The 27,952-nt window shown below is 50.7% G+C and overlaps 1 protein-coding gene across 2 annotated transcripts; it reads left to right on the top strand.

Annotated features, from left to right (window-relative positions):
- The first annotated feature begins 576 nt into the window (after nt 1-576).
- LOC150065273 (kinesin-like protein KIF19) lies at nt 577-27,738 on the top strand. Of its 2 annotated transcripts, none has more exons than XM_090329088.1 (20): nt 577-663; nt 1,140-1,220; nt 4,291-4,401; nt 5,552-5,639; nt 6,198-6,334; nt 6,488-6,613; nt 8,481-8,675; nt 10,070-10,222; nt 10,753-10,875; nt 12,701-12,851; nt 14,577-14,754; nt 16,342-16,522; nt 17,036-17,306; nt 19,106-19,227; nt 22,015-22,142; nt 22,437-22,545; nt 24,107-24,463; nt 25,993-26,146; nt 26,527-26,634; nt 27,638-27,738. In XM_090329088.1, exons 1-20 carry the CDS (start codon nt 577-579, stop codon nt 27,736-27,738), a joined length of 2,961 nt encoding a protein of 986 aa, XP_090185214.1. The 2 variants fall into 2 exon arrangements, with proteins under 2 accessions (XP_090185214.1, XP_090185212.1); XM_090329086.1 differs by having other exon boundaries at nt 24,107-24,479; nt 26,000-26,146.
- The last annotated feature ends 214 nt before the right edge of the window (nt 27,739-27,952 follow it).

The following is a 27,952-nucleotide window of genomic DNA, read 5'->3' as shown; positions in this document are numbered from 1 at the left end:
GGTGGAATCAGCTCTAGAGAATGATACTGCCTGTGCCCAGGTGAGACCATGGTGACCCTTTGAGGAAAGTGCAGCATTTAGGCAGTAAACACCTGGCCCACCTTGATTGGGCAGACAACTGAGCTTCTCAACTTGAAGGTCATCTGCAAAGATCATTTACAGTTGCCGTTAATTCTCCAACCTCAGCTGCATGCATTTGTCTCCTGTAGGAAAGCCCCAGAGCCAACATGCAGCCAGCCCAGGTGGACCCCAGTGTGGGCTGTGGGGGAAGGGCCTCCACTCTGAAGAGCTGGTACAGCGCAGGTGTTGAAGCAGGATGGCTGTGGCAATAGGCGAGTTCTCTCTTTAGGGTTCCTGGCCCCTATGGCTCTTGTCCCAAAGACATGGTATCAGGGCTGCACTTTGTGCATCTGCGCACTCTACTTATGGCTCCAGTGAGGATTGCCTAGGCCCCACCCCCATCCTCAGGGACCCTGTTGATGTCACCTGGGCAGGGCGGGGCTGAGATCTCAGTCTCCTGGTCTCCTGTTCTACCTCCAGGCTAGCAGGCAGCTGGGGCCAGGCCTGGCTAGCAAGATGCCCTCACATCAGGCTTCTGGCTTCTCCCCAGCCAGGGGCAGCCCCACCCTAAGAGCAATGGAGCCCAAGGACCAGCAGCTCATGGTGAGTCCTTCTTGCCTGTCCTGCTCATTTCTGCTGCAGGATACCGGGGACCCTCCCTTCCTCCTCTACCTTCCCAGCCTCCAAACCCTTAGCCCCTACCAAGCCCTATCCCAGCTCAGAGCCTAATGCCCTCCCCACCCCTTTTAGGAAAAAGCAGTTTGACAGAGAACACAGCACACAGGCCCACAGGATTCCTCTTGGGGAACTGTTTCAAAGTGCTCGTGACTTTCCTAAGAGCTGTGTGCCCTTGGACGGGTTGCTTGATCTCTCTGTTCAGTGATTGTGGTCCTGAAAGGATTGTTTTTGCTAAGATGTACCAACAACCCCATACATTTAGAGCAGAGCTCAGAGCTGGGATCTTCCAGAGGAAGAGGAACAGGAGGGACAGTTTGGGCTGAGGGTCTTGGTGTTGATGTAGGAAAAGGGAATAGGCTCAGAGAGACCCCTGCGGACACACTGCTCTTGTCTCATCACAGGTGGCACTTCGGATCCGCCCACTCAACAGCGCAGAACTGGAGGAAGGGGCCACTGTCATTGCCCACAAAGTGGGGGACCAGGTGAGTGTGGGTGGTCCATCCATGTGGTGGTCATCCATCTCCTCATGTCTGGCCTGTATCTGTGCTACTCAGTCACTCAGCCAGTGCTGCCACATAGCTGGGCTCTGATCCAGGGGCAGCGTGGGACTGAGGAATGCCCACTGAACCCCATCCTGATCACAAGGACCTGGTGAGAGCCAAGGGCCAGGTCAGGAGCTGGCCAGACCCAAGCTGGTATAGAGTAAGGGGACTCAGTGGGCTGGGTCAATGCCTTGGGGCCCAGATGTACACTTGAGGCTCAAGGCTGTGGCAAGGTGGGGCACCACTGGCTGCAATCCCCAGAGAGCCTCCTCAGAGACAGTATGGAGCCTGGCCCCACCACTAGGGAAGCCGTTGCCCTTGGTTGTATATGCCAGGCTGAGTGCCAGGTTTGGGGGAAGGCGCTGGCAGCAGGGTCTACAAAATGGGGCTCGAGGGCCAAAGAGCCAGAATGCAGATTGAATGAGGTCCCCACATCCCTCAGCAGGCAGAGAATGTCCAGGGATGAATACAGCTAACCAAGAGGTCAGGTGGTTTAGCACTGAGGTCACAGACAACCAAGCAAAGTAACACACACAAGTTGAGGAGAACAGAAGAGGAGATCTGCTATGATGAGGGCTCACAAGTCAGCCTGGGGTCACTGAGTACTGTCTGAGGACTGTCCTTGGGATGGCATGACTATCACCTGACTATGACACGACTCATGAGCACTAGAGATAAGCGTCTCACAGACTTTCCTGCCCAGGCTGGCTTTAAACCTTGATCCTCGGATCTCAGTCTCCAGAGATCCTAGGATTACAGACATGAGCCACCAGCATCAGCTTCAAAGCTGGGAGACTCTTAGCTCCAATTAACCACCAAAATGTTGGAAGTAGAGCTGTGGTTCAAGTGATAGAATGCCAGCCTTAAGTGAAAGAGCAGAGAGACAGTGCCTAGGAGCCTAAACCCTGAGTTTAAGCCCCAGGACTTGCCGGGGCCAACCGGCAGCAAATCAGGGTTCGCAGATTGGGGTTCCTGAAATAGGGGGCAAGGACTAGGAAGAAATAGAAGAGAGACAGACACACCGGGTCCGGGATGTCCGCAGTCCAGGTAAAGACTGCCGCGTTTATTTTTCACTCCAGCTTCTTCCCTCCTTGAGACCCAGGGAACTTCCAGGTGTTACATTCATATGGTAAATCTCAGGTCATTTAAACAGAATAAGGCCAGAAAACAATAAGACAATAAAGCCATTGTCTGATGCAAATCAAGGTACAGTTTGATTCCACTCTGGCTCCCAACAGAATATACTTTCTGATCTAAAGACCGAAAGCATCTCTGGGCTGAGCACAAGGCCTTGCTTGTCTTGCCCCTTGGAGTGTGGATTCTATGATTGTGGCTGTTTTCTTGTTTTTTGTTTGCCAGTCCTGGTGCCTGAGCGCTGTCCTTGGGCTTTCTCAAGGCTACAGATGTACCACTTGAGCCGCAGCACCATTTCCGGCTTTTTCTATGTATGTGGTACCGAGGACTCAAACCCAGGTGTTCGTGCATGCTAGGCAAGCACTCCCAGCCCAAACTCCCAGCCCTGATTGTGGCTGTTTTGCAAATAGAAAAACTGAGGCTAGGTGCCTCTGGCTCATGCCTATAATCCTAGCTACTCAGGGCTGGAGGCCTGAATAAGATCTAGAGACCTGTGGTCTGCCAACACCTCCTAGCCAGCAAGCAATGGTGACTGAACAGGTTTAGATCCCACTTTCGTGGCCACCATTTGCAAGGCCCCTCCCAGCCCTACTGACTGGAAAGCTCCTGGCAGGAGACCCATCAAATCTTCTGGCCCTTGGGGTGGAGGGGATGGACACCTATCTGTCTCCCATATACTGCTGTCCCATGGCCCTCTCCATTCCCAGAAGGTGAAGGAAAAGCAGAGTGAAGTTAGATCATGTCATGAAACACGAGTGCTGGCCAGCAGCCAGGAGTGGCCCTGGGGACCTGGGTTATCACTGACTCACCAAGCACCCCGAGGCTTAGCCTCCTGGGACCTGGGGGTGGGGGATCAGACAGTAGGCTGAAGCTAGGGCTTTGTGTCCTTCAACTCCATGGTTCCACTCAGGTGCCACAGTCTTCCAGATCCTCATTAGCTATGGCGTGTATGGTTTCCAGTTACCCCATCTCCCCTCTCAGACCTTTAATTTCCTGGGAAGGGTTCCTTTGAATCACTGTCCCCAGAGAGTGTAATACACTTGGCTTCATAATAACTATTTATATGGGAGCGAGCTGGCCCCCGGGGGTGACCTGGCTCTGGGAGAAACAAAAGCATGGATAGAGTTTGGGATGCTCTTTGTCGTCCCTAGGTCTGGCCCCGTGAGCCAGAGGGAATAGAAAGACTCAGGACCAACTGGCTGGACACAGTAACAGCCAGCCAGCCTGGCTCTCCACCTTTACAAGACTAGTCTCCTTGTCCCTCCATTCATGGCAGGGCCTGGGCCTGTCCCAGGTCAGTTACTGATTCTCCATTTGTGCTGGGTGAAATTATTTCCTCAAGAGCCACTAGGCTAAGGTTGGTGCCAGTGGCTCACCCTGCCATTTCAGCTACTCAGGAGGCTGAGGTCTGAGGATCATACTTCAAAGTCAGCCTGGGCAGAAAAGCCCATGAGACTCTTATCTCCAATGAACCACCAAAAAGGCAGAAATGAACTTGTGGTCCAAGTGGTTAGAGCACTAGCATTGAGCAGAGAAGCTCAGGGATAGTGTCCAGGCCCTGAGTTCAAGTTCCTACAACTGACATTTCCTTCTAACCCCCCCCCCAAAAAAAGAGCCAACCTGGACCAGGCTCTGAGTTCAAGCCCCAGGACTGGCACCAAAAAGATAGAAAGGAAGAAAGAAAGGAAGGAAGGAGAGAGAGAGAGAAGGAAGGAAGGAGGGAGGAAGGAAGGAAAGAAAGAAAAAAAAAAGAAAGAAAGAGAGATGGGTTGGAGCTCCTAGCAGGCTTGTCTGGGGCCAAGGCCACCAGGCGTGGCCGTGGTCTTTCCCTGGATCTGAGCCTTGTCTTCCAGCCTCTGCTTGTCCTTGCTTCCAGGTGGTGGTGCTCATGGACCCTGGTGAGGACCCCGAGGACCCCCTTCGCCCACACCGCTCCCGGGAGCGCACCTTCATCTTTGACACTGTTTTTGACCAGCATGCATCCCAGGTGCTTGCCACTCCCCTCCCCACCTCACCCCTGAACCTAGGCTTCAGGACTCAGCATCATTGAAAAGCAGGGCTACTCAGCCAGCCACTGCCAGAGCAGCCTAGCTTTTCTGTTGCTCACTCCCTGTCCTAATAACCTTGCATGCACAAGGCCACACAGAGCCTTGAGGTGTCCTTGCTTGCTCTTCCCTGGGGATGGTGAGCTCACTCCCCACACAGTCCTGCTGCTGGGAATGTCTGCTTTAGTTCACATGCTGCCATCTCAAGATTCCCTGCCCCATCCCAGCTTTTCCTATGGCAAAGGCCAGAGCTTGGTATCTCAATTTTTGTTTATTAGTTGTTTGTTTTTGAGTGTTTACTGAGGCTTCAAGTCAGGACCTTGTACTTCCTAGATAGCATCTCTACCACTTGGGCCACACCCCCTTCTTGCTTTTGTTGTTTTTCCATTCATGGCTCCCATTTTGCCTGGGCCAGCCTAGAGGACGACCCTGTTACTTCCACCTCCCCCAGTAGCTAGGATTACAGGTGTGAGTCGACACCCCCCAGCCCGTGATCTCTTTCAGGTCTTGTTGTTGTTGTTGTAGTGCTGGTCCTGGGGCTTAGATTCAGAGCCTGGCCACTGTCTCAGAGCTTTTTTTTTTTTTTTTTTCTCAAAGCTCTACCGCCTGAGCCATAGCTCATTTCTGTTTTTTTTCTGAGTAGTTTATTGGTTATAAGATACTCATGTACTTTTCCTGTCTAGGCTGCATGTGAACCAAGAACCTCAAGTCTCAGCTATTGAGTAGCTAGATTTACAGTTGTGAGGGACTGACTCTTGGCCTCGCCCCAGCCTTGAAAGAAGTGTTGAGAATGACTTGTGTGGGTTTGGTTCCCAGCTGGCATCAGGCCTGTTGGCAGCCATTCTTGCAGGCCTTCTCCATGAATCCTTCCTGAACCCAGCCTGTCTCACTGTGAGGTTTAGCAGAGTGTCCAGGGCTGTCCAGCAATGCAGCTGGGGTTGGCATCAGGGATTTCAGCACCTAGCTCTCTCCTGCCTCCCTGTGTGTGTCCGGGCTGTGCAGTTGGACAGTCTACCCTCAGATCACACATCCCATCCTGTCCCAGCAGCCAGCTCATGGCAGCCATTCCTTCAACATCCTGTCTGTCTGCAGGAGGATGTATACCAGGCCACCATTGGTCACCTGGTGGAGGGTGTCATTTCCGGATACAATACCACGGTGTTTGCCTATGGGCCTTCAGGTACTGTCCAGGAGGGAATGGACTAGGTGATCAACTTCCTTTTACCCTCCTCCTCCTCCTCTTCTTCTTCCTGATCTTTCTCCTCCTCCTCCCTAATTTGTCCTTCTTCTTAGAGGTGCTGGGGTTTGAATTCAAGGTCTCACATTTATTAAACAGGCAATATACCACTTAAACCATGCCCCTAGCCCTTTTATTTTTCAATCATAGGACTTGAACTCAGGACTTGGGCATTATTCTTGAGCATTTGTGCTCAGGGATAGTACTCTACCACTTTGAGCCACAGCTCTACTTTCAGTTTTCTGGTGGTTAATTGGAGGTAAAAGTTACCTGGACTTTTCTGCTCAGGCTGGCTTTGAACTTCAACCCTCAGACATCAGCCTCCTAAGTAGCCAGGATGACAGGAACCACAAGCTCCTGGCTCTCACAAATTTTTTGCTTTGTCCTCAAACTCTGATCCTTCTGAATCTGCCTCCAAAGCAGCTGGGATGACAGATATGAACCCCCACACCGGACTCCATTCTCTTCTTTTATGACACACCTGAAGCTGCCTCCCCATAGGTGCCGGGAAGACGCATACAATGCTGGGCATGGACGCTGAGCCCGGTATCTACCTGCAGACCCTCACTGACCTTTTCAAGGCCATCAAGGAGACCCAGGACAACAGAGAATACAGCGTGTCCATGTCTTACCTAGAGGTGAGCCTCCTGACTGCCCTCCATGGCCTCCTAAGTACAGGAAGGGAAATGCAGCCTAGGTGCAGCCTCTGTCTGCAGCTTCACTTACCTCAGGCCCTGGTGGTGTGAGACCTTGGAGTGCTGCTTTGTTCTAACCCTTCTACTCAACAACAGATTTATAATGAAGTGATCCGGGACCTGCTGAATCCATCGTCAGGGTTTCTGGAGCTCAGGGAGGATTCAAGAGGCAGCATCCAGATCACAGGGATCACGGAGGTGTCTACCTCCAACGCCCAGGAGGTGAGGGCCTGCACATACACAGCATGGCTCAAGTTTCGTGTTTGATTTTTGTACTGACCTTGGGGCTTGAACTTGGTGCCTGCAAGTGTCACTTAGCTTAGTCTTGCAAGGTTGATGCTCTACCATTTAGGCATGACCCCTCTTCTGTCTTTATTTTTGGTGCTTAATTCTAGATAAGGGTTTCATAGACTTTCCTGCCTGGGTTGTCTTTGAACCCTTGATCTTCAGATCTCAGCATCCTGAGTAGCTAGGATTATAGGTGAAACTCATGACATTTTTGGTTAAGTTCACATGCACATCTCCTAGGGTTGTTGCCAAGCCTCTGCTCTTGATGGAAAGGCATGACAAACAGTCATGCCTGCTCTTCCTCCTTGCTGTGCTCAGGGAAGACATCACCCATCAATCCCACACCTACCATGGATTCTGGGCTCAGGCTCTGGTTCTTGTTCATACAGTCCTTCTGCTGGTCCAAACCCTCTGCTCTTAAGCCAACTCAGATCTGAACCCACTTGACCTGCTCATCCTAATGATGGCTTCCTTACCATGGCAGACTGCAAACATTTTCACAGTCCTCTATTCTCCCTAGCTCTAGCTGTCTGTACAGCCATCCTTGGGGTAGTCTTCCTGGCTTTGCCCTCTGCTGCTCTGAGTTTCTATGGCCCCTTTTTTTTCAGACTGTCAGCTCCTGATCTCAGGTTAAGCCTGTGTCTGCCCTGCTGGCGCAGCTCCAGCACCCCACAGCCCAGCTGTTTCCAGAGGATTTTTTTTTTCTAGTCCTGTGCTTTGGCTCAGGGCCTGAGCACTGTTCTTGGGTTTTCTCAAGGCTAGAGCTCTATCACTTGAACCATAGCAGCACTTATGGCTTTTTTTTTCTATGTATGTGGTATTGAGGACTTGAACCTGGGTCTTCATGCATGCTAGGCAAACACTCTCAGTAGGCCAAACTTCAGAAGATTTTTTTTCATATATTTTTATTGTAATTAATAGAAGGGTTATATTCACATTATATTCACCAGATAGAAGGTGCATTACTTCACATACATTGATAACCTTTTTCATGTCTTGGTCCCCATTTCCCTCCCCCCACCCCTACCCCTCATCTTGTTTTCCCCCCTTCCCTATCCAGAAGTTTTTTTTTAAATTGTGTTTTGAACTCAGTGCCTTCACCACTCAAGCTACGCTACACTCTAGCCCTTTTGCCTTAGTTTTTCAGGTAAGATTTCCTGCTTTTGCCCAGGGCTGGCCTGAAATCATGATCTCCCTACCTCTGCCTCCCAAGTAGATGAAATTATAGGCATGCCCTACCAGGCTGATCTTGCTTGATTTTTTTTTTTTTTGCTAGTCCTGGGGCTTGAACTCAGGGCCTGGGCTTTCTCAAAGCTAGAGCTCTACCACTTGAGTCACAGCACCACTTCCGGCTTTTACTATGTATATGGTACCAAGGAATTGAACCTGGGTCTCAAGGAATCGAACCTGGATTTTCATGCATGCCATTCGACCAAACTCAGCCCCTCTTGCTTGACTTTGAATACAGTGACTGGGAATACAGTGTCCCAGTCTCCTTCCACGTACAGTCTGTAGTCTGGCATGGATTTGTATACAGCAGGTACTCAGCAGATGGGGTTCAAACTCCACATGCCAAGTCCAGCTAACTTACAGCTGCCTAGAATTCTGAACCCAAAAGGACCTGGGGCCACTCTGGATAATCCATTGGTGATGTCTGTGACAAACAGAAAAGGGGAAGGGGCAGTGTACTAATCCCCAATCCCTGTGGCCACCCCTCCTCCGTTTCTTTGGGTACCTCTGGAAGGCCCATGTGGCCATGCAGGGACCTTCAATGCCTGCCTGCTTCTGCCTCTGCCCTCAGATCATGCAGCTGCTCACCAAAGGCAACCGACAACGGACACAGGAGCCCACCGCCACCAACAAGACATCGTCCCGCTCCCACGCGGTGCTGCAGGTCACCGTGCACCAGCGGGGACGGGCAGCTGACCTGGCAGAGGAGGTGCGGCTGGGGAGGCTGTTCATGGTGGACTTGGCCGGCTCAGAGCGCGCAGCCCAGGTCAGGCCCCTGGCAATGGGTATCTGTCACCCTCAGCCTGAGCATGACGCTGTCCAGCTGTGATTGTTGGCAAAAGGAATAGCATGTAGCCAGTAAGAGGCATTGGTGAAGTTTATTAAGGGAATGAATGCACGGAGATGGCACTAATGGGTTCTTTCTGTGTGACATTAATAGGGGCTGTCATCAATGGGGGGACTGGGGAGGTGAGACTGAGCCCCACCACACCTGTGCTCACCCTTGGGGTAGGCTAAGCCTGGGCATCTGCATAGGTGGCGTGAAACCATCAGTTCAGACCCCACCTTCACCTCCTGAGTTGGCTGGGATTACAGGGATACTCTGCCATACCTAGCCTAATTGGGTTTTGGTTTTGTTCTTTGATCAGTTGTGGAGCTTGAAGTCAGAGCTTGGGAGCTATCCCTGAGCCCTTTTGCTCAAGACTAGCATTCTGCTACTTTGAGCCACAGCTTTATACCTGTTTCCTGGTGGTTAATGGGAGATAAGCCTCACAGACTTTCTTGACCAGGCTGACTTTGAACAATGATCCTCAGATCTCAGCCTCCTAAGTAGCTAGGGTAATAGGTGTGATCCATCAGAACCCAGTGCCTAATTGAGCTCGAGCCTTGCTGTGCTCAAGGCTAGCTAACGGAAGGCCTTAGACTTTCCTCAAGGTTAGCACTCTACCACTTAAGCCACAGCACCACATCCAGCTTTTGTATGAATGTGGTACCAAGGAATTGAACGCCGGTCTTTGTGCATGCTAGGCAAGCACTACTAGGTCACATTCCCAGCTCTCAGCATTTTCTTTCTTTTTTTTTTTTTTTTCCAGTCCTGGGCTTGAACTCAGGTCCTGGGCACTGTCCTGAGCTCTCTCAAGGCTAGCACTGTGCTTTGAGCCACAGCACTTCTGTCTTTTTCTATGTATGCACTACCAAGGAATCGAACCCCAGGTTTTATGCATGCTAAGTGAACACTCTACCACTAGGCCATGCTCCTGGCCCCCAGTATTTGGTTTTTGAGTAGTTTATTGTTGTTGTTGTTGTTTTGGTAGTCCAGGGCCTTGAACTCAGGGCCTGGGTATTGTCCTTGGGCCTTCTCAAGGCTAGCGCTCTACCACTTGAGCCACAGCACCACTTCCGTTTTTTTGTTTTTTGGTTTTTTTTCTATGTATGTAATACTGAGGAATTGAGCCCCGGTCTTCGTGCATGCTAAGCAAGCACTCTATCACTAGGTCAAACTCCCGGTCCTTTTTTTTTTTAACTGTAAAGTTCAAGTTCTTCTCCATGAAGTACATGTAGCCCTGCCCAAGGCTCATCTTGTCCTGGGGCTCCCCTTATTAGTAGAGAGGGGAGGTGGCAGGTGAACTCTCCTGTTCAGCCCGGTGTCTGCCTCTACAGACCCAGAACCGAGGCAAAAGGATGAAAGAGGGCGCACACATCAACCGCTCCCTGCTGGCCTTGGGCAACTGCATCAATGCGCTCAGTGAGAAGGGCAGCAGCCGTGCTCAGTATGTGAACTTCCGGGACAGCAAACTCACTCGCCTGCTGAAGGTGGGTGCAGCCCACTGTGAATTTTGGGTGAGTCTCAGCATTTGCTGGCAGCCTCCAGGCATTACCTGCCAAGAGAGAGGCATAGACTTGAGTCTAAGGGTCCCTCTTAGAACCTCTGAGGGTAGAACACTGCTTACACCTTCTCTGTCTCTCCCTCCATCCCTTTGAGCTTGCATACTTTCAGTGACAATGAGCTTATTGCCTCCCTATCACAGAGGGCTCTGATGTGATGTATAAAAGAATCTTCTCTTTAATCTTCTTTTTAATGAGTGGATGTTGTCACCTGGTACTATAGCAAGGTGAGATCAAACAAGTGAGTGAAGCAGAACAAGTCCAGCTCCTAGGAGGACCTGCTTGGTCAGGAAGCAGGCCTGGATGGGGCCCACTTTGTTCCTATGAGTCGTCTCCCCAGGCATTGTCCCCGGCATCAATTGCCCCTCCCAGGCTTTGGTTCAGGCAGGCCTGGCAGCACTGGGCAGTTAGAAGCCATGTGGCTCCACCACTCAGCCCTGTGGCTTCCCCTGGAACAGGATGCTTTGGGAGGGAACAGCCGCACGGTGATGATTGCGCACATCAGCCCAGCCAGCTCCAGTTTTGAGGAGTCGAGGACCACGCTGCTCTACGCCTACAGGGCCAAGAACATCAAGACACGGGTGAGCCTGACTCACTCACTCACTTGTTTGCTCGCTTATTCCTTTACTTGTTCACTAACTCATTCATTCACCTGCTCATTCATTCACCTGCTCATTCATTCACTAATTTGTGTCATTCACTTGATCACTCATTTATTCACTCAATCCCTCATTCATTCACTCATTCATTAACTAGCTCATTCTTTTTTTCATATAATTTTTATTGTAATTAATAGAAAGGTTACAGTACATTCGCCAGATGGAAGGTGCATTACTTCACATACATTGATACCCTTTCCTAGCTCATTCTTTTATTCACTTGTTCACTAATTAATTCATTCACTCACTCATTCATTAATTCACATGCTCATTCACCCACTCTCATTTACTTATTCATTCATTCACTCATTTACTCACTGATTTCCTCCTTTCTCCCTCATTGGCTAACTTGGTTGTCACAGGCATGGGTGAGCCCTGCATTGCTGCTCCTGGCTGGTGACTGACACCTGCTCATGCCTATCATTCTCAAGCAGGGAGGTGAGACAGAAAACAGCAGCCTCTAAGACTCCCACATCCTGTGGGTTGTACCATGGCTGACAGGGAGGGACTGCAAATCTGAGACTTATAACATCACAGAGCTCTTTCCCACTGGTGGGAGAGTGGGGTGTGGGGGCCATGTTCCCTTTCCTTGCATAAGGAAGGACCCTCTGCTTCTGCCCTCAGGAGGCTGAGGTACCCCTGGCTGGTGGCTAGATCACTGTCATCTCTGCCTATCCTTCCATAGCTCCCTCTTCTCCCTTTTGAATTTTTTTGCCAGTCCTAGGGCTTGAACTCAGGGCCTGAGCACTGTCCTTGGGCTTTCTCAAGGTCAGGCCTCTACCATTTAAGCCACATCATCACTCTGGCTTTTTCTATGTATGTGGTATACAGGACTCAAACCCAGGTCTTTGTGCATGCTAGGCAAACACTCTACCACTAGGCTAAACTCCTGGCCATTTTTTGAAATTTTTATTAGGCCAAACTCCCGGCCATTTTTTGAAATTTTGATTTATTTTAATTTTTGTATAGATAATGGGACTTGAACTCAGGGTCACTCCAGGCTAGTGCTCTACTACTTGAACCACCTCTGGATTTTTTTTTTTGCCAGTCAGCCCTGAGCCTTGAACTCAGGGCCTGCGCACTGGCACCGTCATTGGGCTTTCTCAAGGCTAGAGCTGTAGCTCTTGAGCCACAGCACCATTTCTGGCTTTTTTCTATGTATGTGGTACTGAGGAATTGAACCTGGGTGGGTCTTTGTGCATGCTAGGCAAGTACTCTACCACTAAGTTAAACTCCTGGCCCTGGATTTTTTTTTTCCCTTTGGTGCTTAATTAAAGGTAAGAGTCTTATGGACTTTTTCTGCCTGGGTTGGCTTCCTCCAGTTTTGATCCTCAGATCTCAATCTCCTGAGTAGTTGGGATTATATGCGTGAGCCATGGGTGCCCAGGTCATGTGAAACATTTTAAGTGTGTAGTTGCATGGCATTAGACACGTTGAGGCTTTTCATTTTCCTACATGGGAATGTTTCACCATCTCCCTAGCCCTGGCTCTAGCTTCTATCTCTGTGTCTGGGAATGGCGGCCCTGGGAAACTCCACGGGAGAGTTTTATAGTATTTGTCCTTTTGTGTCAGACCCCTTCCACCCAGCATAACACCCTCTAGCTCCTCCCACATCTTGGAAGGTGCCAGAATGTCAAGGCTGGAAAGCACTGATCTGAAGCTCATCCGTAACCGCAATTCTGTGCCTTCCTTCCATGTGTTCTCAGGGGGTGCTACTGACCTTGACTGACCTTGTCTCTGCCTCCAGGTCAAGCGCAACCTTTTGAATGTCTCCTACCGCATCGCACAATACACAGATGTCATCTCCGACCTGCGCAGGGAGATAGAACACCTCAAGTCAAAAATCGAAAAGCAGAGCAAGGAAAAAAAAAGAGAGCCCAACAGTCCCAGTGTGCAAGGTGAGGCCTGAGCCAGGGCCTCTGTGGCCAGAGTCTCTGTCCTATGGGACCTTTGTCCCTCCTGACTCAGTCCAAGCACTTGGCCCAGTCTCATCTCAGATTCCTCTACTGAAGTGATCCTGCTGTCTCTGTTTGCTGAGTAGTTGGAACTACAGGCCTGCACTACCACATGCATTTGAGAGCTACTATGCCTTCTCTTGCTTTTTCCATAGATGTAAGTCTAGGAGTTGTCTGCCTGCACAGTTGCCTCCCTCCCTCTCACTCGAATTCTACAAGGAGTGCCTGCAGCCTGCTTGTCCCACCTATGTGGGCCTCCCTGAGCACACAGGCATCTATTTTCTCCCTGGTAAACTTGGAATTCTGTTAGAAAACAGGGCAGAGAGGGCTCTCAGAAAAGATAGTCTGGGTGATGATGGGCCAAGTCCTGCAGGCCAACAGGGACTCGGGAGCTAAAGTTGGATTCCGAGGGGTCACAAACTGCATAGAAGGATGCTACAATATTTCTGGCGGCTGGCTCTCAGTCATGGGGACTGGTCTTGATGCTCTGTGGTAGCAATGGAGCCCAAGCTAGGGATTACAGGTGTGAGCCACTGAGCCCAGCCCCACATCTTGCTTTAATGGCTACCACAGTTTGCTCATTAGACCCACTACAACTGATTTCCAATCCAGACTTCCCAGGAAGTAGGTAGTTGGTCATCTGTCACTCAAAGTCAGGGTGACAGATGACAAATGCTCATGTCCAGCATGGGGTTCCCTGTGGGACAGGTGTGTAAACCATGATCAGGAGCTGGGGAATGGGTGGGGGACTGGATAGAAGGCTTGTACAAGACTGTGGCCTCAGTCCCCACCACCACAACACAGGAGAAAATATTATCAGGTGGGAATTTGCCATGGAAGAAGGCCAGGGACAGATGTGGGCCTGTTCTGTGGGGCTAAGAGTCCAGCACGATGGGCAGGGGTGACATATCCATTCCTCATAGGCATTATCTGAGTGCAGATAGTGGAGGACTGGAAAAGGAAGCCTGGGGCTGTTTCTAAACAGCTGACTGGGAGCCAGAGTGGTTCTCATAACAGGGTTTTCCGGGGTGAGCCCAGCCTGCTATTCTAAGTTTCTAAAACTTAACTCTAGGTCACCTGACCCAAACCAGACAGAGGATTTAAATCTCTCTGAACCACTGGTCCATTTACCCAGCAGTCCCATCATTCCTTCATATACTACCTCTCCATCCACAACCCATCCTTCCCCCCATCTAGCCACAAAATCATCCATCCATCTACTCATCTTCTATCCATATATACATCCACCCATGCATCTAAAATACATATATCTACCCATCCATCCATCCATCCATTCATCCATCTATCTTTCAATACATCCATCCAGCTACCCATCCAGCCATCAGTTCATCTACCCACTTATCAATCCATCCACTCATCCATCTATTCATCTGTCCATTCATTCATTTGTCCATTTGTCTACTCATTTATTCATCTATCTGTCTACCCATCCACCACCCACCCACCCATCCATCCATCAATCTATCTACCTATCCAGTCCATCCATATCCATCTGTCAACCCATCCATCCATTTGTCCATTCATTTATCTATCTATCCATCCACCATGCATGCATATATGAACCATACTCCTCCGAGTATGGTCAGGGAGTCCAGCCCTGGCTTGGCTGACCCCGCTCTGGTGCAGCCAGCCCCTTCCTGCCCGCAGTCACTGTTACCCTGCATGATGCTGAAGAGGAGAGCCGGCTGCAGGTGGACAAGATCCGGGCACAGCTCATCGGGGCGTTCAGGGAGCAGATGGAGATGCGGCGCAGCCTAGTGGAGCTGGAGAACACCAACATTGAGCTGCACGTGGACATGTCCCGCCACCTACTGACCCTGGCTGAGTGAGTGCCTGCCTGCTGTGTCCTGTCCACAGCCCCCCAGGCCCCACCCTGACCAGCCTCTTTGGTTATGTCTGTCTCTAATAAGGATGTCAGCCTAGGCATAATGAGTGTCCCCTGCTCCTGCCCTCCCCTGTTCCTGGGCCCAGACCCTGGGTCTTCCACAGGCTGGGAGCCTAGCACCGGCCCTGGTGTTTCACCAAGGCTGTTTTTCTTTTTCTTTTTTTTTTTTTTTTTTTTTGCCAGTCCTGGGCTTAGGCTCAGGGCTTGAGCACTGTCCTTGGACTTTCTCAAGGCTAGCACTCTACCACTTGAGCCTCAGCACCACTTCCAGGTTTTGGCTATGTATGTGGGGTACCGAGGAATCGAACCCGGGTCTTCATGCATGCTAAGCAAGCACTCTACCACTAGGCCAAACTCCTGGCCCCACCAAGGCTGTTTTTCTTAACCATACTGGGGTTTGATCTACTGAATCACACCTCTACATTCCAGTATTGAGACCCAGAAACATGAACTGGCTCGTGGCTATGTATCTCCTCAGTGCTATCATTGCACACTTAGTCCCCATCCCTTCCTAGGGTAACCATGGGCAGAGATTGAGCGTGATGCCCAGCACCACATGAGGACACTTGGGGCTGAGAAGGACGCGTTTGTATTACACTTGCTAGACATGTACTCTCCTATACTTTAATTGGATTCCAAGTCCTCTTGTTTTTTAAAGTTGGTTTTGAGATACAATCTCATGCTTTTGTCTGGACTAGCCTCAGACTCTGATCCTCCTATCCCTGCCTTCTAATTAGAATTTCAAAGAAAATGGGCCTCCTTTCCTTTCTCTCCTTCCTTCTTCCCTTCTCTCCCCCACCCCGCTTTTATGCTAGTCCCAGGAATTGAACTCAGTGCCAAGGTGATGTCCCTGAGCTTTTTTGCTGAAGGCTAGTGCCCTACCACTTGAACTGAAGTTTCTTTTTCAGCTTTTTGGTGGTTAATTGGAGATAAGAGTCTCATGGACTCTCCTGCCTTGGCTGGCTTTGAACATGATCCTCACATCTCAGCCTCCTGAGTAGCTAGGATTATAGCCATAAGCCACAAGCACTTGGCTCTTTTTCTCTTTCTTTTCCTCTCCTCTCCTTTTCTCTCCTCCCTTCCCTCCCCTCCCCTTCTCTTCCCTTCCCTTTCTTTCCTCTCTTCTTTCCCTTCCTTCCTTCCTTCCTACCTTCCCTCCTTCCTTCCATCCTTCCCTCCTTCCTTCCGTCCTTCCTTCCCCCCCACTCTCTTTTTTGGTCACACAAATAGAAGACTTACACTGGAGTAATTCTCAAATGTAAAACCACCCCCCTAGTGAACTCCCCTTTCCTGGGCCACACCTCTGTGCATACAGCCCTCCTCAGGCCTTCTTTCCACCTAGTTTCTGTAGCACTCATCTGGAGACTCGATCTGGGGTGTCTCACAGACACCCTGACAGAGCCCTGGGCCTGTGGGCTGTTGTTACCTCAGCTTTCTAACAAGGAAACTGAGGCTTGCCTGGGGGATCTGGGGCAGTGGAGTGGGACCCCTGTCCTTGGAGCTCTGATGCCTCTGTCTGGACTGCAGCTGGGAGCGAGAGAAGTCCCAGCAGCAGGCACACAGGGACAAGGGTGAGCTGGACAAGGAGGAGGAACCCGTGGATGCCGATGGGGACGAGGGAGAGTCAGTGGAGCCGCACGAGGTGGCTCTGGCCAGAGAAGAGGTCAACCTTCTTTTAGCCGAGCAAAGGAAAACAGCAGCACTGAAGGTGAGCGAGGCCACCAAATATATTAACTCCAGCGGTGGGGAGGGATTACGGCATAAGGCCATACCAACTGTTCCCAAGCCCCAGAGGGCAGGAGGTTCTGAGGCTGGACCTGGGAGATAGGCCTCTCCAGTATCAGTGAGGCCCCAGTTGTCAGCACCTCAGGATGTGTGAGAAATTGTACTTGGATTTGAACTCAAGGCCTTGCACTTACTAGGCAAATCTCTACAATTGACCCACATATTCAGACTTTTTTGGCTTTAGGTTATTCAGATAGGGTCTGGGTGCTGCTTGTCTGGGGCTAGCCTTGCACCATGATCTTCTTTCCTCCACTTCTTGCATACCTGGGGCTATAGGTGTATACCTCTCTTCATGACACAATAAGATGCACTCAGCTTTGGGATGCATTAGTCCTCATTGCTGATCACCATGTGCAAATCCTCTGAGGATTCTGGCAAATTCAGGAACAGCCAAGGGCCAGCAAAGTCTGCCCTGAGTGCTCTGCGTCTCCTGCAGGCTGGGCTGGAGCAGCGCCTGGCTCATGCCAAGCAGAAGGCATCGCAGATGGAGCAGCTGCTGCCAGAGCAGGTGACCAGCCAGGCCCAGAGGGAGGTTCTCCAGCTGCTGTGCCGGGCCCACGAGCTGGAGGTGGAGAACACAGAGCTGCAGGCTGCCAACCTGTGCCGGAAGAACCTGCTGGGCCAGAAGGACTTCGTGATCCAGCACTACCACCAGCACTGGCTGCTCTGCCGGCAGCTCATCCAGGGCCAGCGGCAGCTGCTTCAAGGTAAGGACTCTTATATGTGGGCTCACCTGTGTGAGATGAGGGACAGAGGCCGCACCTGGGTGGGAAGCACAGGACAGCCTCAGAGGCAAAGCTGGCTCACCACCTTCCCCTTCCTCCTGGCTGTCACAGCCTGCTCCTGTGCATAGCTGTGTGGTGGGGGCCCCTCTCGGGTCAGCTCCTGTCAGGTGACTTCACCTCTGCCTTTCCCAGTGAGTTTTCCTGGAGCCTCCTATTTGGTTTTGTTACCTGTGTTGGTAGTACTGGGGTTTGAATACAGGGTCTTATGTCTCCTAAGTCGGCGCTCTACCATTTCAGCCATGATCCTAGTCCTTTTATTATTAGTTTTTCAGAGAGGGCTTTATACTTTGCCCAAAGTTAGGAAGATCCATTCTATGTCTGTCTCCCGAGTAGCTGGGATTAAGATGTGTGTGAGCTGCCATGCTGCTGTATCTGTTCAGAAGCAGAAGCAGATGGCCATGCTCAGTGACATGGCCTGCCCCACACTGCTTCCTCCTTCACAGCCATCGTCGGCTCTCAGCCACTGCTTCTTTCTTCCACCACTACGATGCTCATATGTTCATTCATTCATCCTGCAAATCTTCAAATGCAGCACTGAACATGCTGCTGGGGGCTGTCAATAGACCCCCTGGCAGGTCCTGTCCTTTGGAACTGGCAGTGTCTCTCAGGGAACAGACACCAGGGACACAAAATGACAGGGACTGTGTCATTTTAAATGGGGTTGACCAGAGAGGAGACAGAGTTGTGAGGACCACAAGGGATCACTGGGGAGAAAGGACATACCTCAGCTTGGTGTGCATATGGCATGCATGCGTGAGAGCGTATAATATTCAGGGGCTTGGAGTATGTACATGTCACCACTGTCATTTTGTAGAGATGGCACTTATCTAGGCTGGAGAGCTCTTTGGGGAGTCATCTTGTGACTTTTCGTTCTTGTTTTGTTGGTTGCTGGGATTTCAACTTGGGGCCTCAAATTCTCTCTCTCTCTCTCTCTCTCTCTCTCTCTCTCTCTCTCTCTCTCTCTCTCTCTCTCTCTCTCTCTCTCTCTCTCTTTTCTTTTTTGTCAGTGATGGGGCTTGAACTCTGGGCCTGAGCGCTGTCAGCTCAAGGCTACCACCCTACCCCTTGAGCCACAGTACCACTTCCAGTTTTCTAGTGCTAATTGGAGATATAAGAGTCTCATGGACTTCAGTACCTGGGCTGGCTTTGAACCTCGATTCTCAGATCTCAGCTTCCTGAGTAACTAGGATTATAAGTGTGAGTCATTGTGCCTGGCTTCTTTTCTTTCTGTACCCTTGCTGGGGCTTGAACTCAGGGCCTGGACACTGTCCCTGAGTTATTTTACTCAAGGCTAGCGCTCTATCACTTTGAGCTACAGCTCCACTTCCAATTTTTGAATGGTTATTTGGAAATAAGAGTCTTACTGGGACAGGGACTGGAGTTTGACCTAGTGGTAGAGTGCTTGTCTAGCATGCACAAAGACCCAGGTTCGATTCCTTGGTACCACATACATAGAAAAAGCTAAAAAATAGTGCTGTGGCTCAAGAGGTAGAGGGCTAGCCTTGAGAAAGCCCTAGGAAAGTACTCAGGCCCTGAGTATAAGCCCTGGCTAGCTGTGAACTGCAGTCATCAGATCAGCTCCCTGAGTGGCTAGGATGACAGAAATGAGCCACCGGCGCCCAGCAGGAAAGCATTCACACTTCCAATACAAGTTGTCTGTCCTCATGGCCTGTGGTAGCTGTTAGCCTGGCTGCCCTGACCACTGTGTGCATGGTCCCTAGACAGCGGCATCCGGGTACCAGAGCCACTGGAACAGCGCTACCGGCTGTACTCCCAGGAGCTAGGTGAGGGCACGCTTGACCGTCTGCTGCTACTGCATTCAGTGATGGCCAGCTCGCTCCAGGTGAGTCCCAGATGCCCACGTGGGCTCAGCTTGCTGCCCTGCCCTGCTCCCCGATTCTCCAGGCACCTGTCTTGCTTTTGCTTTTTCCTTTTAATGATCATTATGTTTTAGAGCAGTTTGGGGCTAACAGCAAAGGGAATCTGAAGGTATCCAAGTTCACATCCATAACCTGACCCATACCTGTGCCTCTCCCACCATCTATTACCCATTACCCAGCACACACTGCAAAGCTTCAGTTCCCACAATCCATGCTCAGTCAGCTTGCTTGTGTGGCTGGTGCTGTACCACTTCAGTCACACTTCTAGTCCAGCTTTTTGCTAGTGAATTGGAGTTGAATATCACAGACTTTTCTGCCCAGGAGGGCTTGAAACTTAGATATTCAGATCTCAGTCTCCTGAGTAGTTAGGATTACAGGTATGAGCTACCAGTGTCTGTCTCTTTTGGTCTGTTATTTTTTTTTATTATTTTTGCCAGTCCTGGGCTTAAGCTAAGGGTCTGAGCACTATACTTGGATTTTTCTCAAGGCTAGAACTCTACCACTTGAGCCTCAGCACCACTTCTGGCTTTTTCTAAGTATGTGGTGCCAAGGAATTGAACCCGGGTCTTCGTGCATGCTAGACAAGCACTCTACCACTAGGCCAAACTCCCGGTCCCATTGGTCTGGTAAATTTATATAGCAGGTACTCAGTACTGTAATGTCCTACAGGACAGTCCACCTGTCCTGGGCCTCATCTGTATCTGTTTATGAGCCCTCCTCTTTCTTCCTCTCTCTCCCTCCCTCCCTCCTCATCTTTGCCTTTCCCCTCTCTTTTTCTCTTTCCTTCCCTACCTTCCCCTCTCTTCCTTCCTTCCTTCCTTCCTTCCTTCCTTCCTTCCTTCCTTCTTCCCCTCTCTGTCTCTATCTCTACCTCTGTCTCTGTCTCTCTCTGTCTCTGTCTCTCTCTCCTTCCTGCTTCCTCCTTCCCTCCCTCCCCTCCCCTCCCCCCACTCCCTCTCTGTCTTGTCCTGGGGCTTGTAGTTAGGGCCTGGGCATTTTGTCCCTTACCTTTTTTATTTTCATAAGTACTCTACCACTTGAGCCATAGCTACATTTCCAGCTTTTTAGTAGTTAATTGGAGATAAGCATCTCACAGATTTTCCTGCCCAGGCTGGCTTCCAACTCCGATCCTCAGATCTCAGCCTCCTTAGCTGCTAGGATGACAGGCATGAGCCTGGTATCCTTTGCAGGCTCTCATGTTGGCTCTTCCACTTAGCACTGTGCAGTCATCAGGCTTCCTCCCTGTCCTTTTGTGGTGTGGTTACTCTCTGGTATTTGGAATCTAGTACTTTCCCTTGTCTGTCTGGCTGCTCATCTTTCCTGCAAGTGTCCTTCTGGTAAATGCCAAGGAGTGTGTTGGCCAGATGGCATGGTAAGGGTTACCTGAGTTTTGTAAGAAGTTGCAAACTTGGGGAGGGTAATGGGGACCAAGACATGTGAAAGGGTATCAATATATGTGAATTAATGCACCTTCTATCTGGCAAATATCATGTAACCCTTTTATTAATTACAGTAAAAAAAAAGAAGCTGCAAACTGTACTTCTGCGCCACTGGCACACAGCATTGAGCCAGCATCGACAGCGGGTTCTGTTGTTCATATCTAAGCCTGCACCCTACCATTCCCTGACTATGAGGAGCCTTCTCCAGTCTTTAGTTCAGCCGGGGATCCATGTTTCCTATAGCTGTCGACTCTCAATCCTCCCCGCATCTCAGCAGCCCCCACAGCCTCTCTGCCTCCCTTGTTTCAGTAAGGGGGCTGGGAATGTGGCTTAGTAGTGAGTGCTTGCCTAGCTTCCTGAGGCCTTAGATTTGATTCCTCAGTACCACATAAATAATAAATAAAAGAAATAAAATTAAAAAGAAAATATTATTTTAAAGAGTTTCAGTGAGACTGAGTGTACTCATGCTTATAATCCTAGCTACCACTTATAAACCTAGCTACCACTTGAGCCTCAGCACCACTTCCGGCTTTTTTCTATGTATGTGGTACTGAGGAATGGAACCTGGGTCTTCGTGCATGCTAGGCAAGCACTCTACCACTAGGCCAAACTCCCGGCCTTGTATTTTAATTTTTATTAGTATCATAAAGTTGATATACAGATGGGTTATAGTTATTTAAGTCAGATATTGAGTATATTTCTTATTTTATTTTTACTTTATTATTTATTTATTTTTGCCAGTCCTGGGCTTGGGCTCAGAGTATGAGCACTGTCCTGGGGTTTTCTCAAGGCTAGAGCTCTACCACTTGAGCCACAGAACTATTTCTGGCTTTTTTCTATGTATGTGGTACCAAGGAATTGAACCCGGGTCTTCATGAATCCTAGGCAAGCGCTTTAACCACTAGGCCAAACTCCTGGCCCCAATGAGTACATTTCTTTTTGAATAATGCTACCCCTTCCCTCACTCTGTCCTAGGTTTTACCTCCCATCCCCACTCACAAGTCATCTAGTTCATTTTCCACATGGTGTCTATGAGTGCCACAGCTGCATGTTTGCCCTTTGTGTTTAACTTCTTGAGGCCCTGTGGAACACGGAGGCCCCCGTGACTGCTTCTCTCAAGGCAGGGCTGTGTAATGGGATCCATGGACCTGTGCCACTAGGTGGGACACACGTGAGGAGTCCATGGCTGGCCCCCATCACTGCCCAGCTTCCTCTGAGTGCTGGTGGCCAGGACCCTCTGGACAGCCTCTGCCTAGTAGCATTGCCTGCCCCCAGCCCTGCCGGCCTCACTCCACTCTTGTCTGGTACCAGGATGGCTCCAATCTGAATTTATCTCCCCCACTGCCTGAGGACTCCAGCCAAGACCAACCAGAGGACAGGAAGGACCTCCCCTGGGGCTCCTCATTTGAGCTGTCCCCCATGCTTCTAGAGAGAGACAGGTGGGTGAGGCAGCGCTCTGGCCTGCTGTCCATTGGGTGTGTGTGTGTGTCGCCCCCTAGTGGTGATTGCATGGCCGGGCCTTCACCAGCTTAACCAGTAGAGGCCCAGCCCCAGGCTGACATGGACCACTGTGTTGGTACCCAGTGAGTGAGACAGCTGTGCCCCCAAATACATGAACTGAGGCCACTGCCTGCCCTGTGTGTGTCACCAGTGGCCACACAGGTTCAGGCTCTGGCAAGGCCTGGCCGTGGCGAAGGTGGCCATGGTCCCACTGTAAACTGTTGCACCCATAGTGACAGTCACAAGTCATCAAAAGCCACACCACTGAGGATGCTGGGAAAGCAAGAGACTCTGCTGCCCCCGCCGGCCCTCCGTGTCCTGCTGACTCCACCCATGCTCGAGGTTGGTGCGCCATGTTGGGGACTAGGCAGAGGGCCCCCTCCCCCACCACCTAAGGTGCCTGTGGAAGGTGACCTGGACTCCTGTGGCCCTGAGCTCTGCAGAGAATGCATGGCTGGGGGGCACATGGATGTGGACTTTATGCCCCAGTTCTGAGGCCAACATCTGACACAGCTGGGCTCCCTAGCCCTCTGGAGGCTCTGGAACTCTCCTGCCTGCATTTGCTACCATCTCAGCTCCAGGCATCTCTTGGACCAGGGCCATATTGCCCCACCTCTGCTTCCATGTCTCTCCTCTCTCCCTCCCTTCTTTTTTTTGGGGGGGGGTAGTTATGTAGCTTGAACTCAGCCTGGGCACTGTCCCTGAGCTCTTCAGCTTAAGGCTACCACCCTAACCTTGAGCTAAGCCTCACTTCCCGTTTTCTAGAGGTTAATTGGAGATAAGAGTCTCAGGTCCTTTTGTGCAAAGGCTGGCTTTGAACCTCGACCCTCAGCCTCCTAAGTAGCTAGAATTTCAGGACATTCAGCGCTCCCTTCCTTCTTGACTTCCTACCTCCTTTCTTCCCTCTTCCTTTCCTCTCTTCCATACACACACTCTCTTTCTCCTTCCTTCCCTCCCTCCTTCTCCTCCTTCTCCTCTTTTTCTTTGTTTTGAGATAGGAACTCACAGTGTTACTTTGATTGCTTTAGAACTTTCCGTCCTCTTCCCTCTGCCTCCTGAGTGCTGGGATTACAGGTGTGCCTCCAGCTCTCTCCTGTCTTTAAAAGACACTCATCATTAGATTTAAAACCCATCTACATCAGGATGACCCCTTCCTTGGCAAGTGACATCTGTCAAGACTCTTATGTGGTTGTTTTTGTGCTGGTCCTGGTCTTGAACTCAGGGCCTGGGCATTGTCCTTGGGCTTTCTCAAGGCTCAAGCTCTACCACTTGAGCCACAACACCTCTTCTGGCTTTTTCTATGTATGTGATGCTGAGGAATTGAGCCTGGGTCTTCCTGCATGCTAGGCAAACACTTTACTACTACACCACGATCCCATCCCTGTCTCTTGGCTTTTTACTCACAGCTAGTGCTCTACCACTTGAGCTTCATTTCCTGCTTTTTAGTAGTTAAAGGTAAGAGTCTCATGGACTTTCCTGCCCAGGCTGACTTTGAACTGTAATCCTCAGATTTTAGCTTCCTGAGTAGCTAGGATGACAGACATGAGCCATGGGTGCCTGACCTGCAAAGACTCTGGCCACATAAGGTCCCCCCTTGGAGGTGTGGAGTAGATGTAGAGTTAGGGAGCAAGCAGTATGCACCCAGCACAGGCGCCTTCCTCCCGTCTGTTGTGAAGTGAGGCCATCCTCCTCCTCAATCTCCAAACTAACAAACCAGACTTAGAGGCAGGGGTGCAGGGGTGGGGAGCTGCCCACTCCATGTCTCACAGCAGCCCTGGCTCATGGTGGTTTGGCTTTGCCAGGCTTCACTTTGCCAAATGTAGGCGGGGTGCCCTCACAGGCATTGGAGAGGTTACAGGCATGACTGAATCCTGCCCCCACCCCCATGTTCTGCTTTCTGCAGACTCCAGGCTCCCTGAGCATGAAGAGCCTGGTCTCCAGGCTGCACCCCACTACCAGCCTGGACCTGAGTCCCCCGCGGCCACTGAGTGCCCAGGCCCTCCAGGAGATGGCCCTGGGGACCAAGAGCATCACCCTTATTGCTGCCAGCCGGCGCTGCAAGGCCCAGAACCAGGACCACAGCTGTAGCCACTCCTCCCGCCACCGTCCAGAGGAGGCCAGAGACTCAAAGTCCCGTGCCACACCAGACAGCGGCCTGGTAGACAGGAGGTGGCCCCAGGCCAGCCCCAGCAGGGACCGCTCCACAGAGAGGAAGGCCGGGAAGAAGCACTCACCCTCCCTCACTTGGCCCACACCGCTGGTGGGTGACTCAGTGGGTTGACTGCACTGGGCATGGCCAGTATGGCTGGAGAAGAGGTGGGAGGGGAAGGTCCACAATTCACTGGTTCTTTTTAGGGTGGGGTCTCACTGCCCACTTCTGCACCCACTTGAGCCCTGTTCTGCCCACTTTCGAGCCCATCTTTGCTGGTATGATGGCAGGCGCTCCAGTGCCCAGCTCCCACTGTAGAGATGGGATCTCAGACTTCTCCATCTAGTCCATCTCCCACGGAACTACAGTTGCAGGAGTGAGCCATTGACATGGGGTAGCATGTGTGATTCAGTTTAAGGAAAGGATTTTGAGGTAACAAGTTCAGTGCTGATAGCCACTTCTAGTGTGTCCCTCCAGTGTGTGGCACTGGGGCCTGGCCATGCAGGGCTTGATGCCACAGACCAGCTCCATACTGGGGCTGCCATCTGCATTTTTGCTCGCTACTAGGCTTGAACTTAAGACCTCAAGTTCTCACTTAGCTTTTTCATGCAAGGCTGGTGCTCTACTACTTAAGCCACACCTCTAACACTTTTTGTTTTCATCATTTTTCATATAGGCCCTATACTCAGACCTGGATCCTCCTACCTTCACTTCCCAAGTAGCCCCGGGCTGGCTTTGATCTATGATCCTCAGACCGCAGCCTCCTGAGTAGCTGGGATTACAGGCATGAGCCAGTGGCTCCTGGCTTCATTCTTGACTATTGCTGACACTACTTGGTGTGCTTGTATGAATAGTTATCTCTCTTTTGAATTACTTTCTTGGGATAATGCACCATGTTAAGTTGTGGAAAAACCTTACTCAAAGGCATTAAGCAAAAATCTGAGAATAGTCAGTTGTGGTGATGCAAGCCTGTAATCTTAGGTACTTAAGAGGCTGAGAATTGGAAGATTATACTTTGAAATTATCCTAGGCAGAAAGTCCCATGACTAGGCTCTGTTTCCAATTAAGCAGCAAAGTGCTGGACTGGAGGCATGGCTCAAGGAGTAGAGTATCAGCTATAGGAAAGATAGCTAAACGAGAGCGTAAGTCTGAGTTTCCTGGCACTAGAACCAAATAAAATAAAGTAAAAATCTGAGATTAGCCAGGAGCAGAGGTACATGCCTGTAATCCCAGCACTTAGGAGGGTGAGGCAAGGTGATCATGAATTCCAGACCACCCTAGGTACATAGACATTTCTCAAAAACAATGTATTTGGCCGCGAGTTTCACCTAGTGGTAGAGGGCTCGCCTAGCATGCACAAAGATCTGGGTTCAATGGTTCAATTCCTCAGTACCACATACATAGAAAAAGCCAGAAGTGGCTCTGTGGCTCAAGTAGTAAAGCACCAGCCTTGAGGAAGCCCAAGGACAGTGCTCAGATCCTGAGTTCAAACTTTAAGACTTGCAAAACAAACAGACAAACAAACAAAACTTCAATGAATTTGTGTACCTAATGAATGTGCATGTGTGTGTGTGTGTGTGTGTGTGTGTGTGTGTGTGTGTGTGTGTGTGTGTGTGCCATGTGTCCCCTCTCCCCTGCAGGTAACAGAGAAATCCCAGGCTCCCTATGGGGACCCTGTGGCTGAGAGCCAGCTGTCCCCAGCCCACCTGCAGATGTCCAAGTCACCAGGGAAGAGCTTCTTCCCTGCCGTCCCCTCCGCCACCAAGATGAAATCCAGCCTCAGCTCACACACAGGTGCATGACAGAAGACTACGAATGTAAATTTCTAAACTCAAACCTTGAGGGTGACACTCTGGGCTGTTGCCAGCAGTCTGCTTTGCTGTGTGTTTCAGTGCTATTGTTTGTTTTGTGTGGTCATTGAGGTGGTTTTTATTATTTTTATTTTTTGGAATGGTGGGATTAGTGACAGTATAGGGCTTGAACTCTTGTCCTCATATTTGCTAGGCAGGCACTCAGCCACCGAACCAAGCCCCCATCCCTGTTTTTTTCTGCTTATTCTCTTACCTAGCCACAGGGAATTAACACGTGGGGCTAGTAAGCTTGTCTGTGCATCAGGTATGGGCATATCCCACCCACTGTTCATCATGTTTCCTGTGTCTGATCTCGCTGTGCAGATGAGAACACGCTACAGGTGCCTGAGGTCAGCTTTACCTTCCCCAGCGCCATGTGGCAGGGCAGTGCCATCCCCAACAGGCCGCCCCTCCTGCCCCGAGACATCAGAGGTGAGTGGATCCCCACCCACGGTCCTGAAGGCCTCATCGAGCTGTGCTGAACGAAAGAGAAGGGAGACAGACCTCCCCCACTTGCCCTCCCGTACTGGGGCCCCATTCAGCAGCCTAGCCATGTGGCCCATTCCATTTCCCCATGAGAAGATGGACACTTATTGAACAGGGGTGACTGCGGTCACTCTGCTGTGAGAGCAGGGATTTAAACTTGGGCTGTTGCTCTCCACTGCCCTTCAAACATTTGGTTTTGGGGGGGTGTCATGAGGCTTGAACTTGGCCTGGGCGCTGTACCTGAGCTCTTCAGCTCAAGGCTACTGCCCTACCCTTGAGCCAAGCTCCACTTCCCATTTTCTAGTGGTTATTGGAGACAAGAGTCTCAGGTCCTGGCTTTGAATCTTGATCCTCAGATCTCAGCCTCCTGCGTAGCTAGGATTACAGCCATGAGTCATTGTGCCCGGCTCCCTTCAAACATTTTGTCCAAGTTCAAATGAGCTGTCTGGTCCCAGAGCCTCTGGCCTAGCTAGAGGCAGGCTGAGGACCAAGTAGAAGGATAGGGTTGAGCTGAAAAGGGGCAGGATGTGAGCCTGGGGTGGTGGCTTGGGCCTGTCATCACAGAGACTCGGGAGGCAAAGACTGGGAGGATTGTAGTTTGAGGCTAGCTTAAGCAAAAGAAATTGAAGCCTTCTCTCTCAACATACGAAACAGGAAAGGTGGTTCATGTCGGTAATGATAGCTATGAGGTAAGCAAAAGTGGGAGAATCTTGGTCTGCAGCAATTCTAAGCAAAAATGTAAGATTCTATCTGAAAAAATCAAACTGAAGTTCTGCATGTGTGTGTGTGTGTGTGTGTATGTATGTATGTATATTTACATAATATATATAGGCAGCCTCTGCTCTCGGGGCGTCCAGGCCCTATTGGAGGTTGGACCACACATTGTGGATACCCAACATGTTGGTCCTAGGTTTTCCTGGCCACAGTCAGATCCTCTTATTCACCCCAGGGTCTACTGACAGCAGAGGCCGACGCCACAGCCCCCTGCCCCCCAGCAACACTCACCGGCTCCAGGGCAGCAGCGCCAAGAGACCCAGACGACCCAGGTAGAAGATGGAGGTGGGCAGAGCCTCCAGCCCCGGGCTGCCCTTCAGGACTGCTGTCATCACTACACCTTCCCCAAGGGCCAGGGCCAGGACCTCAAGCAAAGGATACCACAACTCTGCCTTCAGGCTGGCCTGCAGAGGCTTCTGGGAATGGCTGGGCAGCTGCTGGTTGGAGAATGACCATGTCCCTCCTCATAAACTATGTCCAGCATACAGCA

This window comes from Megascapheus bottae, chromosome 3 (genome assembly GCF_031878675.1).
Source record: "Megascapheus bottae isolate mThoBot1 chromosome 3, mThoBot2.hap1, whole genome shotgun sequence".
Lineage (NCBI taxonomy): Eukaryota > Metazoa > Chordata > Mammalia > Rodentia > Geomyidae > Megascapheus > Megascapheus bottae.
Note: the sequence above shows the minus strand (reverse complement) of the source record. Positions and strands in the feature narration are given on the sequence as shown.

Coding starts and splice junctions, on each gene's coding strand:
- LOC150065273 (XM_090329086.1), top strand. CDS start 577: ATGCCCTCACATCAGGCTTCTGGCTTCTCCCCAGCCAGGGGCAGCCCC. Junction 1,221..4,290: donor CCCACAAAGTGGGGGACCAG/GTGAGTGTGGGT, acceptor CCTTGCTTCCAG/GTGGTGGTGCTCATGGACCC. Junction 22,546..24,106: donor TGACTCCACCCATGCTCGAG/GTTGGTGCGCCA, acceptor TGCTTTCTGCAG/ACTCCAGGCTCCCTGAGCAT.